Source organism: Gordionus sp. m RMFG-2023, chromosome 3, assembly GCF_954871325.1.
Source record: "Gordionus sp. m RMFG-2023 chromosome 3, tfGorSpeb1-WG-v2, whole genome shotgun sequence".
NCBI classification, from domain to species: domain Eukaryota; kingdom Metazoa; phylum Nematomorpha; class Gordioida; order Chordodea; family Parachordodidae; genus Gordionus; species Gordionus sp. m RMFG-2023.
The window spans coordinates 36,139,713-36,154,487 of record NC_088777.1 but is presented as its reverse complement, the minus strand read 5'-3'; the positions used below and the strand labels follow the sequence as shown (position 1 = coordinate 36,154,487).

The 14,775-nt window shown below is 29.5% G+C and overlaps 1 protein-coding gene across 4 annotated transcripts in view; it reads left to right on the top strand.

Annotated features, from left to right (window-relative positions):
• The window catches only part of LOC135926640 (uncharacterized), an 84,809-nt gene that overhangs the window by 45,271 nt on the left and 24,763 nt on the right, over positions 1-14,775 (top strand). For 3 of the 4 annotated variants that reach the window (XM_065462568.1, XM_065462566.1, XM_065462569.1), the window contains exons 24-39: positions 1,495-1,769; positions 1,907-2,812; positions 5,582-5,716; positions 5,791-5,948; positions 6,303-6,477; positions 6,532-6,613; positions 6,866-6,986; positions 7,522-7,929; positions 8,634-8,821; positions 9,179-9,344; positions 9,595-9,685; positions 9,945-10,434; positions 11,287-11,724; positions 12,386-12,738; positions 13,431-13,577; positions 14,132-14,398. In XM_065462568.1, coding sequence (XP_065318640.1) covers positions 1,495-1,769; positions 1,907-2,812; positions 5,582-5,716; positions 5,791-5,948; positions 6,303-6,477; positions 6,532-6,613; positions 6,866-6,986; positions 7,522-7,929; positions 8,634-8,821; positions 9,179-9,344; positions 9,595-9,685; positions 9,945-10,434; positions 11,287-11,724; positions 12,386-12,738; positions 13,431-13,577; positions 14,132-14,398 — 4,400 coding nt within the window. The remainder of the gene's footprint in view (positions 1-1,494; positions 1,770-1,906; positions 2,813-5,581; positions 5,717-5,790; positions 5,949-6,302; positions 6,478-6,531; positions 6,614-6,865; positions 6,987-7,521; positions 7,930-8,633; positions 8,822-9,178; positions 9,345-9,594; positions 9,686-9,944; positions 10,435-11,286; positions 11,725-12,385; positions 12,739-13,430; positions 13,578-14,131; positions 14,399-14,775) is intronic. The other variant, XM_065462567.1, reaches the window with a different exon arrangement.

Here is a 14,775-nt window from a genome sequence, read left to right as displayed (position 1 = left end):
CCAAAGTGCCAGGACACATTGGGCATTTCCTTAAGTAACAGCAAGGCTGGGCTGGATTGCATAGACTTTCTGCAATGTAGTGTTTATAATCTTTTAAGGGAGGAAATGGAAAGTTTGCAGTTAACTTATCTAATTTACCACCAATTATAATTAAGTTAAAATTTTTATGAAATGTGCAGATGCACATTGTATGCGTTCCAGACCCGCCTGCTAAAATACAGTTTTTTAGTCTCATGATAGCAAGCTTGCTAAAACCTATCTTTATATTACTGTTTATTTCTTTAAAATTGGTAAATAATTTTTTTATATTACATGAAACTAATCTCTTTTGCACTTGGTTCTTTTTTCCATTAACTTTCATTGATATAAAATTATTCATACCTGGCATAAGTCTGCTGTTTTCATCAGAATTATAAAATTCTATTACTTTATTTGCACCGTCATTCGGAATTATTCTACTTGGTTTTATGCGTTATATTTAAAATAATACAATACAATTTGGTAAATGTTGATTTGAGTTTTTTAGCATTTTATAAATGCAAAATAATCAGATTTTTTAGGATTTTAGTTTTAATGCTTTTACTCACATATATTGCCCACTTTTTTTAAAAAAGAATTACTCTATATTTGGTATAATATAGGATTTAAGCCATGCTACTTATATTTAGATGTGTAATAACTTTTGGCCCAGTACTCGTCCCAATCTAGGATTTTGTACAAATATTAAGAAGTATAATGTCTATCTGTAAAAAAATTTAAAAGAAAAAAAGAGCAATTTTTATTTTATAGCCATTTCCGGTTTTCTATTTCCGGTTTTTGGTAAAATTTTTTTTAAATAAAATAAATTTTATGTCATATTAAAGAGCTATTCTAGAGCTATTTAATTAAATTTAAATCATGTTTTTAGTTTAATTACTTTTTGAGATATTTAAAATTAAATATATTGTATTTTGGAATTTCCGCATTTCTAAAGATGGCTATATCTCACGAAGTAAGCTATGTTGAGAATTCAAATTTTATATTTTTACTAGTTAGTGTATATACTACCATCATACAAATTTAAAAAAAATCAAAGGGGGTCGGGTTGAATCTTCAGTTGATTTGATATGGAATACAACATATCCAAAATGGATAAAAGAATATAATTTTTCTGTAAAGACTCTTCTCTAGTAGGAAATATTATAAGCCATTGCATATGTATTTATATACAAGTAAGACACAAATACAATGCAAATTATTTTGATTTGAGTTCTTGATTGTTATTTACTTTCTACTTTGGGTAGCTGTCTTATTATAAAATTGTCAATAAAAACAATTTTTTTGATTTCAACAACTTAGTCGGAGTAGAAACGATTTTCCTTTAAATATTTTATAGCGTTTTATTTTACTTATCTGAGCACAATTTTTTTTATCAAATTAAACAGACTCTATTTCTTCAAGTTTATTAACAAACGGTAATTTAAAGTTTATCCTAAAAATATTGTTTAAATGAAGTCCGTCTAGTCATGTGAGGGTAGAATGGGTTCCAACGGAGGATGGCTCTCATCTGCTTTTCATCTCAACTTCCTTACCTACCTATCGACCCTTGAATTCCGATTTAAGCATTAAGCAATCTACCCAACAACTTTCGAGGGAAAAACTTTCGGTATACGCCTATTTTTCGCAAGACAATAACGCCACATCTAGTTCTATCAGTTCGGGTGCTTTTACGAAAAGCCTTGAGAACCCCTCATTACTGGCAGATCGCAAATGGAGGCTAGTTTTTCAAGGTTTGAAATTAATTTAAAATACATTGCTAAAAATATATCAAATTAATACACTACTACAGAATGGTTAGAGTAATATTACATTAATCTAATATTCTAATAATAATCTAGTTATTTTAAAAATACCATGTCTTTTTAAGGTATCACCGAACCTGGAATTCAATATGGGAGTAGTGACGCGCATAATTACAAGATGATTCCTACCATAGATGATAATAGCAGTAGTTATGTAATACCACGATTATGTTCCGCTTGGGTCAGGGAGGGTGCTTTTGTAGTATCACGCGATCACGCCTTGCTCGTATTTTCTCATTGGGCTAATACCACAGGCAGTACCATGGCAGATTTCAATGAATTCAATCCCGCCTCCAAATTATCTAATGCAAAAGATGCTGAAAGATCGAAAAGCTTGAGTTTTCAGGCAATTCAGCATCAGGGAATAAAAGCACGATCTTCAGAACCCTCTTTAGATACTTTGGCGAGTCCGTCTATTGATAAAAAGACCGTATCAAAACGTAAAAAATCTTCCCTCTTGAATTTGGCTTCCCACAGGAATTCTTCGGCTGCTTCTGGGCTTTCAAAATTGGGCAGTAGATCTAATCTACCCATTTTGAATGTAAAAATTAAAGATGTTCAAAGTGAGAATCGATCGAATAATTCTGACAAAGATACGATCAATCTAAAAAACAGTTTCAAAATTCCTGGTCCTTTTACCCCACCTTCTCTTAATAATACCACCATATTAGCCAATCCTTTGAAAATTATGCAACATCATTACCATAAAAATAACCCTGAAACGTTCAAAATTTTGGAAGAAGATTTTACCTTTAGCAAATTACAAAATCAAAATAATGGATTAGAATCCCTTTTCGGAGGTAACGTACTGCCCCAATACCACCCTAAGCAATTAACAGAATTGTTGGGCTGCGGTCAAATAGAAACAGTGGTTCTCGTTTTGGGATATCTGACCAGATTCCTGGGGTTATCTGATAGGGCCTCAGCCCTTGCAGCCTCTAGAAGCAAGATGGAACACGTGTCCTTGCAAGGTTTAAACATTGGATTGGTTGAGAAAAATATATCAAAAATATGGTTATCTATTAATACTGCGAAAATTTTAGCGCGAAATGTATTATCGCGAATGTCGATTACCGCGAAATAATTTTATAGCGAATGCATTATCACGAATGCATTATAGCGAATATAATACGGCAAAAATATTATAGCGAATACATTAGAGCGAATGAATTATCGTGCGCTAAGGCATTATCGCTAAAATATTAAAGCGAATTTAATATAGCGAGTGCATTAACGCGAATTCATGTTAGCGAATACATTACAAATGCATTGACGCAAATGCATAATCGTGAATGCATTACCGCGATTGTATTATCTGAATTACATTAGTTGCAAAATTGGGAATTAAGTTTATGAAAATTACAATTTTATATTTATCGGTCTTTAGACAGACTTTGTTGAACCTGGAAATTAAGTTAAAGTTGGGCTTGGGTCTAAAAATATTTTATTTTTTTTAAAATAGGGCTAGGTTTTTTATTGTTTTGACTCAAAATATATAAAAAAGATTCTAAGCAACAAATGAGGTTTCTCTAGGATTAGGGTAAAGGAATTTAATTTTTATATTAATTGATTGTTGCGTTTAGTTATATTTTCTAATTAAATTTGGGACAGGACACACCCAGGCCTAAAATTTAAAATAATAGCTAGGCTAAAATAATTAAAGATTTTAGATGGAACTTTGGCTGAAATAAATTAAATTTGCAAGGTCCTATGAAAAGTCTTATTTTAAACATTGAACCAAACAGATAATTAGTCCACGGAAATCATTTATATTATTCTTTGACAAAATGCTTTAATTAGTGAGGGATTTAGTATTGACTTAATAAGCATTTTTTGATAATAAATTTGCATAAAGTTCTCTTATTGTTTAATCAAAAAGACAAGTCCAAGGCTTATAACAACAAACATGAAACAATATTCAGCATCATAGTTAGATTGTAAATTGAATGGCTACATATCTCAGAACTTAATTCATGTAATCTCAGATGATGAAATGCTATTATTGTGACTCAGGAATTGGGAGAAATAATATAAAAATGATTTACTTAATTGATTCTTGTTAGGTTCTTGATTCCTGACGAGTCTTTTTTTTAGTTATGTGATTAAATACAAAATTGTATAAAAATGGATATAGAAACATATCAAATAAAAGTTTAACTAAAATTGAATGAATTGAACATGCTTCCTATATTATTAAAATAACAGCTACTTTTAATAAAATTATAGTATATTTCCATTTCAGTTCAGTTGCTATATTTTATTAATCTGGCCAATGTCATAAATTCTATTAGAGTGGCGATAACAATGATTGTGCATTACTATCATCATCTTGTTCTGAAGATGAGAAAATTTCATGGAATAAAATATTTACTTTATGAGTGCAATCTTTGTTCTCGCAAAACAATGTTGTTTACTTCAAGGAGTAGATGTACAACCCTAAAATATCGAAAGGCGGAAAATATCTCTTTTTTACATTTTTATGCTTTCATATTTTTCTAAATGTGCATTCTTCCAGACTAAAAGAGGTTTTATAGAATGATTTAAAACAAAAGTTTTAAAAGCAAGCATAGGCGGATATTAAAAATAATTAAACAAGCTGAAACGAACTTATCATTTAGATTCCACTTTTTATAGTCGAAAGCAAGACCGTATAAAAAAATATATTTATAAACATACGATAATTTTGTAAACTAAGTATTTTATCAAGAGAAGAGGCATGAAAAGAAAAATTGCAATAAAGTAATTCCTGAATTCTCTAGGAAAAAGTTTAATATTCATCCAGTTCAACAAGCTTTTAAGAAGGTTCCATATACCGAAAAATTATCAAGTAATAGGCTACAACCTTTTGAATTTTATAGACTAAATTAATAAATTATTCCCCTTAATCTAGCAAGAAATTATCGAATTGACGTTTATTGTTAGGTATTATACAAGAAAAAAAAGGATAGATTAATTACATTAATTATATTTATTATTTTAATAATTTTATGGATCTCAGAGTATGCTTTGTGTTTTGCATTATAATTTATAATTACGAAAAAAATTTGAAAAAAGAGCAACATAATGGGAACACGTATAGCCAATTTCTAAATAAATAAGAATAAATGAGAGTCTTATTTTTTGTGAAATATTAGTATTTCAAATTTTCTGAAAAACGACTTAATGTAATTATTAAAAAAAATTGAGGAAAAAATATAGAAACGTAATTAGACTGGTTCTCTGGTTTTTTGAAAAAGGTCTAAACTTGCTAAATTAGTTACAATATAATTAGAGTCTCAAGAGTTTCCTCAGGAAATAGAGATCCGGTGGAAAAATTTATCGGCCAGAAAAAAACAAAATTATGATTTTCGATATATTTAAAAAATAGAAACATATTAATAATGAAATCCTTATTAGAAAGTAAGTGGATAAGTAGCAAAGAATTTTAATACTTTATATTAATTATATCAACCATTTGTCAAATATAAATCACTATTGTATACGTGATAATGCATTCGCGATATTGCATTTGCGATAATTCATTCGCTGTAATGCCTTTGTGATAATACATTCGCTGTAATGATTCGCGATAATGTTTTAGCGGTAATCAACATTCGCGGTAATGCATTTCACGGAAAAAGTTTCACGGAAAAAGTTTCACGGTATTGATATGATACGCGAAAATATAGATAATATAGAGAGAGGGGAAAGGAATGTTCATTCATTTATTGTTTCAATTTTTTTATTCGTTTAATTCAAAGGTACCAGAAACAGGGCTGCTTCTATGGCATTGTCTCGTAACGATTTTTCTAATTCTGAAATATCCTCATCCAAAATGGCAGGGCTCGTGAAACATGATATATTTTATCGTCTACCGGACATTTCCGGTGATATAGGTAATTTGGGAAAAATATGCCAATTTGAAAACATCCATTATAATATAATAATTAATTAAACAATAAAAAATAAGGTTATTTCGAGGTAGAATCGATTCCCCCTCTTCCCATGTTCGTATTCCTAACACTCGACTCCACTAAATTGTCTGGGACTTCCAGTTCATCTATGGCTTACATTCAAGAAATCAGACGACAATTGAGCGGCTCACCAGATACAGATGAGGAATCGAACGTTTTTTTTCTTATATAATATCAGATAAAGATATATATAATTTATTTGTCCCATTTATTAAAAATAAGATATGTATACAATTTCTCTAGGAGCGTAAATTATATAGATTATATTTGCATTGCGTGTTATTCAATTTAAGACATTTTTGGCTAAAACACCTTGCTAATATTTTGATCATGGACGCATTTTAATAATTAAAATGAATGCTAAATTTAAATGAAGTTGCAAAATAAGATTCAATTATCATTTTTTAAAACCTAGATTCTTATATTTTATATTACCTTATAAAACTTATGGCCTAAAAATATTAACCAATTCTTTTATTTAACTCTACATCCAATTTTGATCAAAAAGGTACAAATTTCTACTTCTACAAAGCCAAGGGAAAGGAGTGGTAGCATGTTATCCATTCGATCTAGGAGTAGGAGCAGAAGCAAAAGTATCACTCTCATGAACAAAAGAGTCGGGGTCGATAAAGTTGAGCCCGATGGAGGTGCAAAAATTGCTAGTAGATCTAGTCTCGGATCAGGTTAAACTTAAAATAATTAACTAAATCAATTATATTTGCAATTTTTTTAAAAAGGCGAGGACGATTTGCCCAAGCCAACTAAAACAGAATTAGACGACTCATCGCCCATTTCGTCCAAGGAAACAGACGATAACAGGTTGGGATGGAATTTATAACATTTTTTGGTTAATTCTAAATGATTATTTTATTTTAGAGAGAAAAATGTAATATTTATTTTTTTTTATTTTAAAGGGTTTCTTAAATTAAATTTGTATCATTTTAAAGTGAAATTTTACATATTATACCAACCTTTAAATCAACAACCAATATCACCAACCTTTTTTAATATTATCGAATAAATATTTATCATTTAAAAAAAAACATCTAAAATTTCAAATAAAAACAACAGCGATCATCGAATATCATTCGGTCGGAAAGAAGTTAATATCCTAACACGTTATTTGACTCGTATTTCGCTTCCAGAAATTAGCGCACTTGAACAAGCGCAGTTGCTCGCTTTGGCTGATACGGTAAATATAAAAGGGAAGAAATAGCAAAAAAATGGAAAGATAGAAAGAAAAAAATCATCTCCTTTAGTGAAGGTCATAGGTCGGATCGGGTTAGAGCCGATTTTAAAGACCGAATCAAACCACGGACTCGATTATAGAGACTGAAGGCCGGACCGATTATTTTTGGTTTTAAATGCCTATAAAAAGTCATTATCACGATTAAAAAGTATTAATATCACTAGTGCCAGAAAATATATAATATTTGAATAGAATTGTTTTAATTTATAAAATAATTAGTAATTATGAACTTCTGCAAATTTTCAAATTAACCAATAATTTAAATATTTAACCGATAAATCGTACGTAGTATTATTCATATTCAATTCGAATTTTTCAAATCAATTAATTTGTTATTTGAGCGTAAATTTCGAATCGAATATCTATAGATTAAGAGGGATCTGAATAGGAGAGAGCAGACCCTTCCTCAGCTTTCAAAGTCATTACACCACTGTTTTGTCCAAGTTTTTATAATTATTAATTAAAAAAATCTCTATAGGTAGCTTGGGTTATCCAAAAGGAATCCAACGAAATCCCTAAAACAATAAAAAATGCGGATAATGATAAATCACTCATGAACGATGATTCCTTCTTGACCAGTAATTATGAAGTGGAAGATCGTAAAAACCACACTCCAGTTGATGGAGGAAATATGGAAGAGGACATCGTGAAGAATCAAGAACAGGATGATAAATTAGATGGGCCTGGTTTAAGATATTGCATAGCCATGAGGCAATTCAATTACTTGAACCTCAATTCAGCCGCTAAAAAATTGTCCACTTCCCGAAACAGAACTGACATTTATAAAAACAAGATATCGACTCCGTTAATGAAATCTTCTGCATTTGCTTGGGCTCTCCACTCCGGCACTCAAGCAGCTTGTTTGAGGCTCATTCCGGCTTTTCAAGTTTGTTCTTAGATACAATGATTATATATATATAAATATTTAAGAAACACATTTTTTTTAAAAATCTTTAAAATGATATAAAAATTTTATTATTATTATAAACCTTTTAATTAAATAAATACTATTACTTCATTTACAACAATGTTAACTAGGTAAATATTATTTCAAATTTGAAAAGTATACTATTTATAAATGTATCATCATTTTTAAAGAATTATATATTATACTAATTTAACCTAGTGTTCTTTATAAATAAATAATTAATTAAGTAACCAATTATCTCCTTTAACTTAACTAGTTTCCTTTTAACAAAGTAAAAACTGTCACAAAAGTAGCACATTGATTAACTTTAATAGACATTAATAAAAGTAAAAAGGGATCTGATTTAATCGCATGTTAAAATAATGAGAATCCAAATTGCTTAAGTTTGTAAATAAAAATGTGCTAAATTTTATCCGCTAAAAAAGAATTTATTATATATTTTTACTCTTCCCTAAAATCTTATATTTTAAAAGTTTATAAAACTTAGTAAAAAATATAAAAAAATGAAAATCCTAGCAAAATACTAATAATAATGACTTATATATTATAAAAATTTACCAAAAAGAATTATTTTAGAATCTAAACTACTACCTTAGCGTACCAAACTACTTTTAAAAAAGTTATGACATGCATTATTCAATAAAATTTTATTTTATAAACAGAAAGGGAATTTTACTTGGGAGGAATTCAGAAAATATGGGTGCGGTTGGTGGTTGAGCGACAGGTCTACTCTCGTTAATTTAATAGAAAACATTGCTAAACATTCGTTTCAAATCAACAAGGATCCATTGGACGCCTGTCTTTACTTCATTTTACTCGGGAAAAAGACGGTTATTCAGGGACTTTTTAAGTGAGTGTAAATGAGATGCAAAATGGAGAAGATAGGGAAGAGATTTTGAAAAAAATTATATAATAGGAAAAGATTGGTGGAACAAAATAAGAAAGAGTAGATTTATTTATAGTTAAAGTTCCAATAAAACCATTTAAGTTGTACAAGGAATTTTGTTAATGTAAAAATCCGAAAAATAATTATATACAATAAAAATCAGTCGAACCAAACCCGGAGCTGTGAACCGGTTTCTATGGGATTTTTTTATACTGAACCCGAACCTATCTTCAAGTGAACCCGAATCAAACACGTTTTTGAAAATGGGTTTTAATATCATTTTTTATGTCTTTCCTTCTAACAATCATCTCGACAAATAAGATCTTCGCAAAACAGCAAAATGTACGAATTCTTTAGGCAAGACTTTACACAGCTCAAATGGAGACGAGCCGCTGATAAAAATGCATTCGCGTTATTAGGCAAACACAAATACCATTTGGCCGTGGCGTTTTTCTTGTTGGGCCATTCGCTTAACGATGCTATACAAGTTTGTTTTTTTTTTATAGAAAACGAATTGTTTATAAATATTATTGCTCTAAATTATAGAAGTTTCTATCTAATATATTTAAAATTTTGCCTATTGAAATAATAGGATGTTTAAGTTTAAAATTATTAAATTATATGACTGATGTTAATAAATGTAACAACCTGATTATTATTTAATATTCACATAAAAATTTGAGATATTAAAAATATCGTATGAAAATACCATATAGCATTGAACTTAATTTTGGTAGGTTTGTTTGAAATACCTGAAAGATATTCAACTGGCGTTGATTATATGCAAACTATATATAGAAGAATCTCAAAAAGACCCTAATATAGATCGTAAGTCATATATCTAATTTTCCCATAAATATACTGATCTTAAAAATATTGTAAGAATAAAGGACAAGAAGCTCCGAGTCATTTTTCAGATAGATATAGTAGTATTATGTTAATATTATATACTAAGAATTAATTCATTGTCTTTTTGTCCTTCAAGTAAATTCAATAAAATTTAGTTTACTTTATTATAGTTATTATTTGACTATTTCGTGATTCGCATTTTTCATATAACCCGTAAACATATCTATTTATGCATCAGAAACCTCGGAACCTTATTCACCTCGAGCTTCCCTTATACCTACATCAGATACCACCGATAACTTTGAGAATATTGCTAAAAAGCCTGGCTCTCTTATAGGTTTTGGTAGGAAAGTTGGAACCAGCTCTTCAAATGACGATAATAATCCCTTGATTGCAAATTTCGATATTGATGCTAAAAATGAAAATTCTCAAAATAAAAAGGCGCAACACATATACAAACCGAAGCCCGGTTCTCTCATTGGTTTTGGTAGAAAACCTAGGTCCGCTAATGTCGAAGATAATTTTGACGGCAATAACATTTTAAATTTTTCCAGCAAAAATCTTAATCCTAATATGAAAAATGAACAAAATATAATATTAAATTCCAATACCGAAAGGAATAAAAATTCTGATCAGATAAAAATCGACGTTAAACCCGATAATCAATACAGTGCCAATGCTTGTGAATTGAGATTCGTACAATTCTTCTTAGCTTCCGACCCTCTTTAGTAAGTATAAGTTATTCCGTTACCTTTTTTGTTACAAAAACTATAAATAAAAATATGTTTTTTATCTAAAATTGTCACAATGAACTGTATTATGATCTAGAGGTCCTATTAAAAATAAGATAAGATTATGATTTTTTGAACGTGACCATTATTTATTTATATTGTGCCTAAATTTTAATTTAACGATATACCTAAATGCACCCTTCGCCTTCCTATGCTTATTTTAAATTAGGGTTAGAGTCCACTAGGGCTACCCATCAGCGTGGGTCAGGCCGGTGGTAAATGTTGAGATTGTCACATGATGTTTATTCATATTAAAGTTATAATTTAAATAATAAGATTAAATTAAGATAAATTAAAAATTGATATTGTTATTTTATACCCTTTAAGTATTATATTATAAAAATAATGGATATAATTTTATGTTAATATAGATTTTGTGATATAGAACGTTTAATAAAGACGAGAATTATGTTTAAATTATTTTGATGTTAATTTTTCTTCTTTTGTTAAATAAAAAAGCTTGATAATCGAATTTTTGTTTTCATAACTAAATGCATATAGTATATTAAAATTAAAGTAAAAATTTGCAGCCATATAAAAGCAATATCATCAATAAAATATAGGCCCAGCTCGTGGCCCGAAAATTAATATTATTATTTTTTAGCCTAATTGAATATCACAATTATAAAATGAATAAACATTTCCATATAATATTTTGTAATAAATATAATTAAATAGATAAATCATGAAATTATTAAAAAGATTGGGCCATGGGGAGCTCGAATAGAAGTTTTTTTTTATTTTGCAGGTTTCGGATTATTAATTATTAAAAAATATTTTCAAATCCAGTTCTCAATTATACCCGGACTCTACATCGCATCTCAAACTTAACGACCAACAGGATTTACAAAAGACCATCTTAGATCTACCTCCTCATTCGTTCGAACTATGCGAAGCCCGGCAAGGTGACCCTTTTATCTTGAGCATATGCTTGTGGATATCTGGTCAATATCTGGCATCGCTCAAGATCTTTCTCGACACCCTAGCGCCTCCCAAGTACAATAAACGTTTCACCCTTAATAAATCTGATTCGAGGGAACGGAGAAACAGTGCCGAAGCCATTAAAGCTTACAATCAAAGGTTGATGGAAGTAGATCGAGAGGGAGAGAAAGAATCAAATGGTGAGAAACAGGAAAAACACCATGATGATTTGGAAACAAATGACGGGGAACAAGAAAGACGCCATGATGATTTGCCCTCTGCTAAAGATGAAAAAGTTGCTAAAAAGTACTTCTCTTTGACATTTATAACAAACATTTTTTTAAATAATTGAGTTACGAATATAATTATAAAAATCACAAAAATATAAATTTCCTAAACTATTACTGCCAATTTCACAATAATTCAATTACTAAATGTTTACCTTTTAGCGATATTTGACTTAACTATACCATAATCCTATAAAAATAATCGGCAGAATTATCATTTGCACGGCCCACTCGGATTTTAAAGAAGAATTTAGCCTGGCGATTTTTTAAAATTATATTTTTAATTTTTATAAATAATAATGGCGTTTTAAAATATTCGGCCTGACCCGGGTATTTTTTTAAAAAGGATTTTAAGCCCGGCCCCGGTATATTTAACAGAATTAAAATACGGCCTGTATGGCTGGGTTTAGGGCCTAGCCTGCAGTTCTGATTATTGTAAAGACTTTTATTATTTATATTTTTCTCCATTATTATCGTTTTTTATTGTTGGTAAAGTTATCAATATCTGTAAACTCATTTTATTGAGCCTAATTTTTTTAAAATTATCTTAAATGGCAGTCAAAATTTTTGTCATATTACTGAAATTATGTCTCAAAGTTTTTTTCCGTTACTTTTAACACGTCTTATCTCTCATTCATTCACGTACTTAAATAATCATGTCATTTTTATTATTTTATTAGGAAAGGAACCGTTAAATTCGCTCTATCACCGGAACACAGTGACCAGGAAACCGAGCAAGTAGTCAATAATATTGATATTAACGATGTTAATAACGACAAAGATTCTAAATCTCATAGCTACCCGAAAGATTTGTTTGCTACCTTTCCTCGTGATTCCATTCCTCCATTATTATCTGCTAAACTTACCGCTAATGGCACAAATAAAAACATTTTCTCTCGCCGACGCATGAGTTCTATAACAGAAACTCGCGAACCACCGTCTTCTTTTTTCTTGAGCATGGACCGAATGTTCGATATAACCAGCATTTTCAACTTTTACCAATACCTAAGGAAACGGATTTATTCAAATAAAGGTAGATGTCGTAAATGAGAAGAGGAAAATTTAGATTACACAAATATTTTATTGACAATTTTCAAAAGCTGGGTCACTATATAGACATATTTTATATTTAATTATTCCACCATAAGACTATTTAATCTAGGGAGCCATAGTTATTAGGATATTTTAATCCATATTAACTTAATTTCTTAATATTTATATACATAGTTACAAATATCGGTTATTATCTTCAAAAGGGTACTTAGGATCCTTAAAATAGAAAAGATTTCCACCTCCCTAAATAGAAAAGCGAGTTAAACCACTATAAACCCTAAAATAATTTTATAGTAATATATCTTATTTAAAGTCTTAATTTACCCTGAAAACACCACTCGAAAATGTTTATTCAATTTGAAATTATAAAAAAATTGAAATATAATCATTATAGGTCGGCGCGATCCATTCGGGCCGTGTTAAAAAATTTTCCAGCCCAATAAATTGCAGTATATTTTTACTGACCGGGCCAGTTTTTAAAATTTTTAAAAGCTGATAATTAGGCAAAATTTGTTACGGGCAAGGTGGGACAACTTGTACGAAATATATTTTAAGGGCTCAAGCGGAAAATATCGATCGATTACTATTTTAAATCGCACGCCCATGGAATAATTTTTACATATATATTTTATTTTAGAATCAGATAAGATAGAAAACATATTTTTTATAAAGGTTCTCATACCATAAATCCTCAAGAAAGGCATCTTTATTTCGCTTGCGCTTATACTTATATTAAGATTGGCTGCCCTATTTTGGCTCTGGAGATTCTGAACCGTCTCTCGTTCAAAAATATATGCGAACTAAATGAAGCTAATTCAAGTTTAAATCTTTTTATATTGTAGACACGTTTTCGATAGTCCGAAATTTTTTTCCCCTTTTAAGTTGGTTATTATTATATAAGGTAGTTCGTTTTTTGTAGACTTTTATCACCAATTGGGAAACTTTAAGTTCGGAATTAAAATATTATGATATTTATGTATAATTGGATTATTCATAAGAAGTGATAACTAAATAAAGGCACTCCTATTGAAGGTTTTACTTTTAATATCATCTATATTTTTTTAAAGCATTTCCTGACAACATTATTTCACAAATGAGAGTTCTCTTTAGTAATCATCAACCAAGTACAGTAAATTTTTAAAGCTTGCATTAAATATGAAATAAGAGCGTTTTTACGCTCTTATGCTAAGTAGGCCTATTGAAAAATTATTTGTTATTGGTATTCCATTCAAAAATTTCAAATCGAATATGAATTATAAAATGAGGCGAAGAGTAAATTAACATTATTCTTTCGAATTATTACAAATGTTCATAAAATATATAACATTCAAACTTGATAATCTAAATTTCTCTTAAAATACCTTAAAAATAAGATAATAATACTGCATTGCCCGCAAATGATAATTCCATGAGCTCGGATGATGTCATGATGTACCAACTGAAATGGACGGCATGCCTCAAAATCATGGGACACGAGATGCTAGCTACTTTTGGTAACACCACATTTTTTGAAGCAGACGATATTGATTATTCCACAAGTGATTCGAGTGGGGAAGATGACCAATCATCAACTTCCGAAACCAGTGGTGCAGACGATTTTTCTAAAATAGCTAATAGGAGAGATATACCTGCCAATAAAAGTAAATATATAAAATCGGAGTTTTGGTATTTTCACCGTTGCCATCAAAATATTAAAATAATCGTTTATGCCTGTTATTTCTTCTTAAACATGATTAGCTTTTGGGTTTAATGATTAAGATAGTCGGTTCTAGGATGTCGCTAATGGGGCACTGCCCTTGTTGGAGGCTGCGATTTTTTAAAATAATTATTCTTATACCGTAGGATATGAATATAATTTTATGATTAATATTCATGTTTGATAAGAAGGCATACACCTTTGAAAGTTTGGTTGATAATTTATTTAATTGATCAGAATTTCTCGTTATATCCATTCTAATTCCCACTAACTTGACAAAAACAAGGAAATTGTATATATATATATATATATAATATGTAT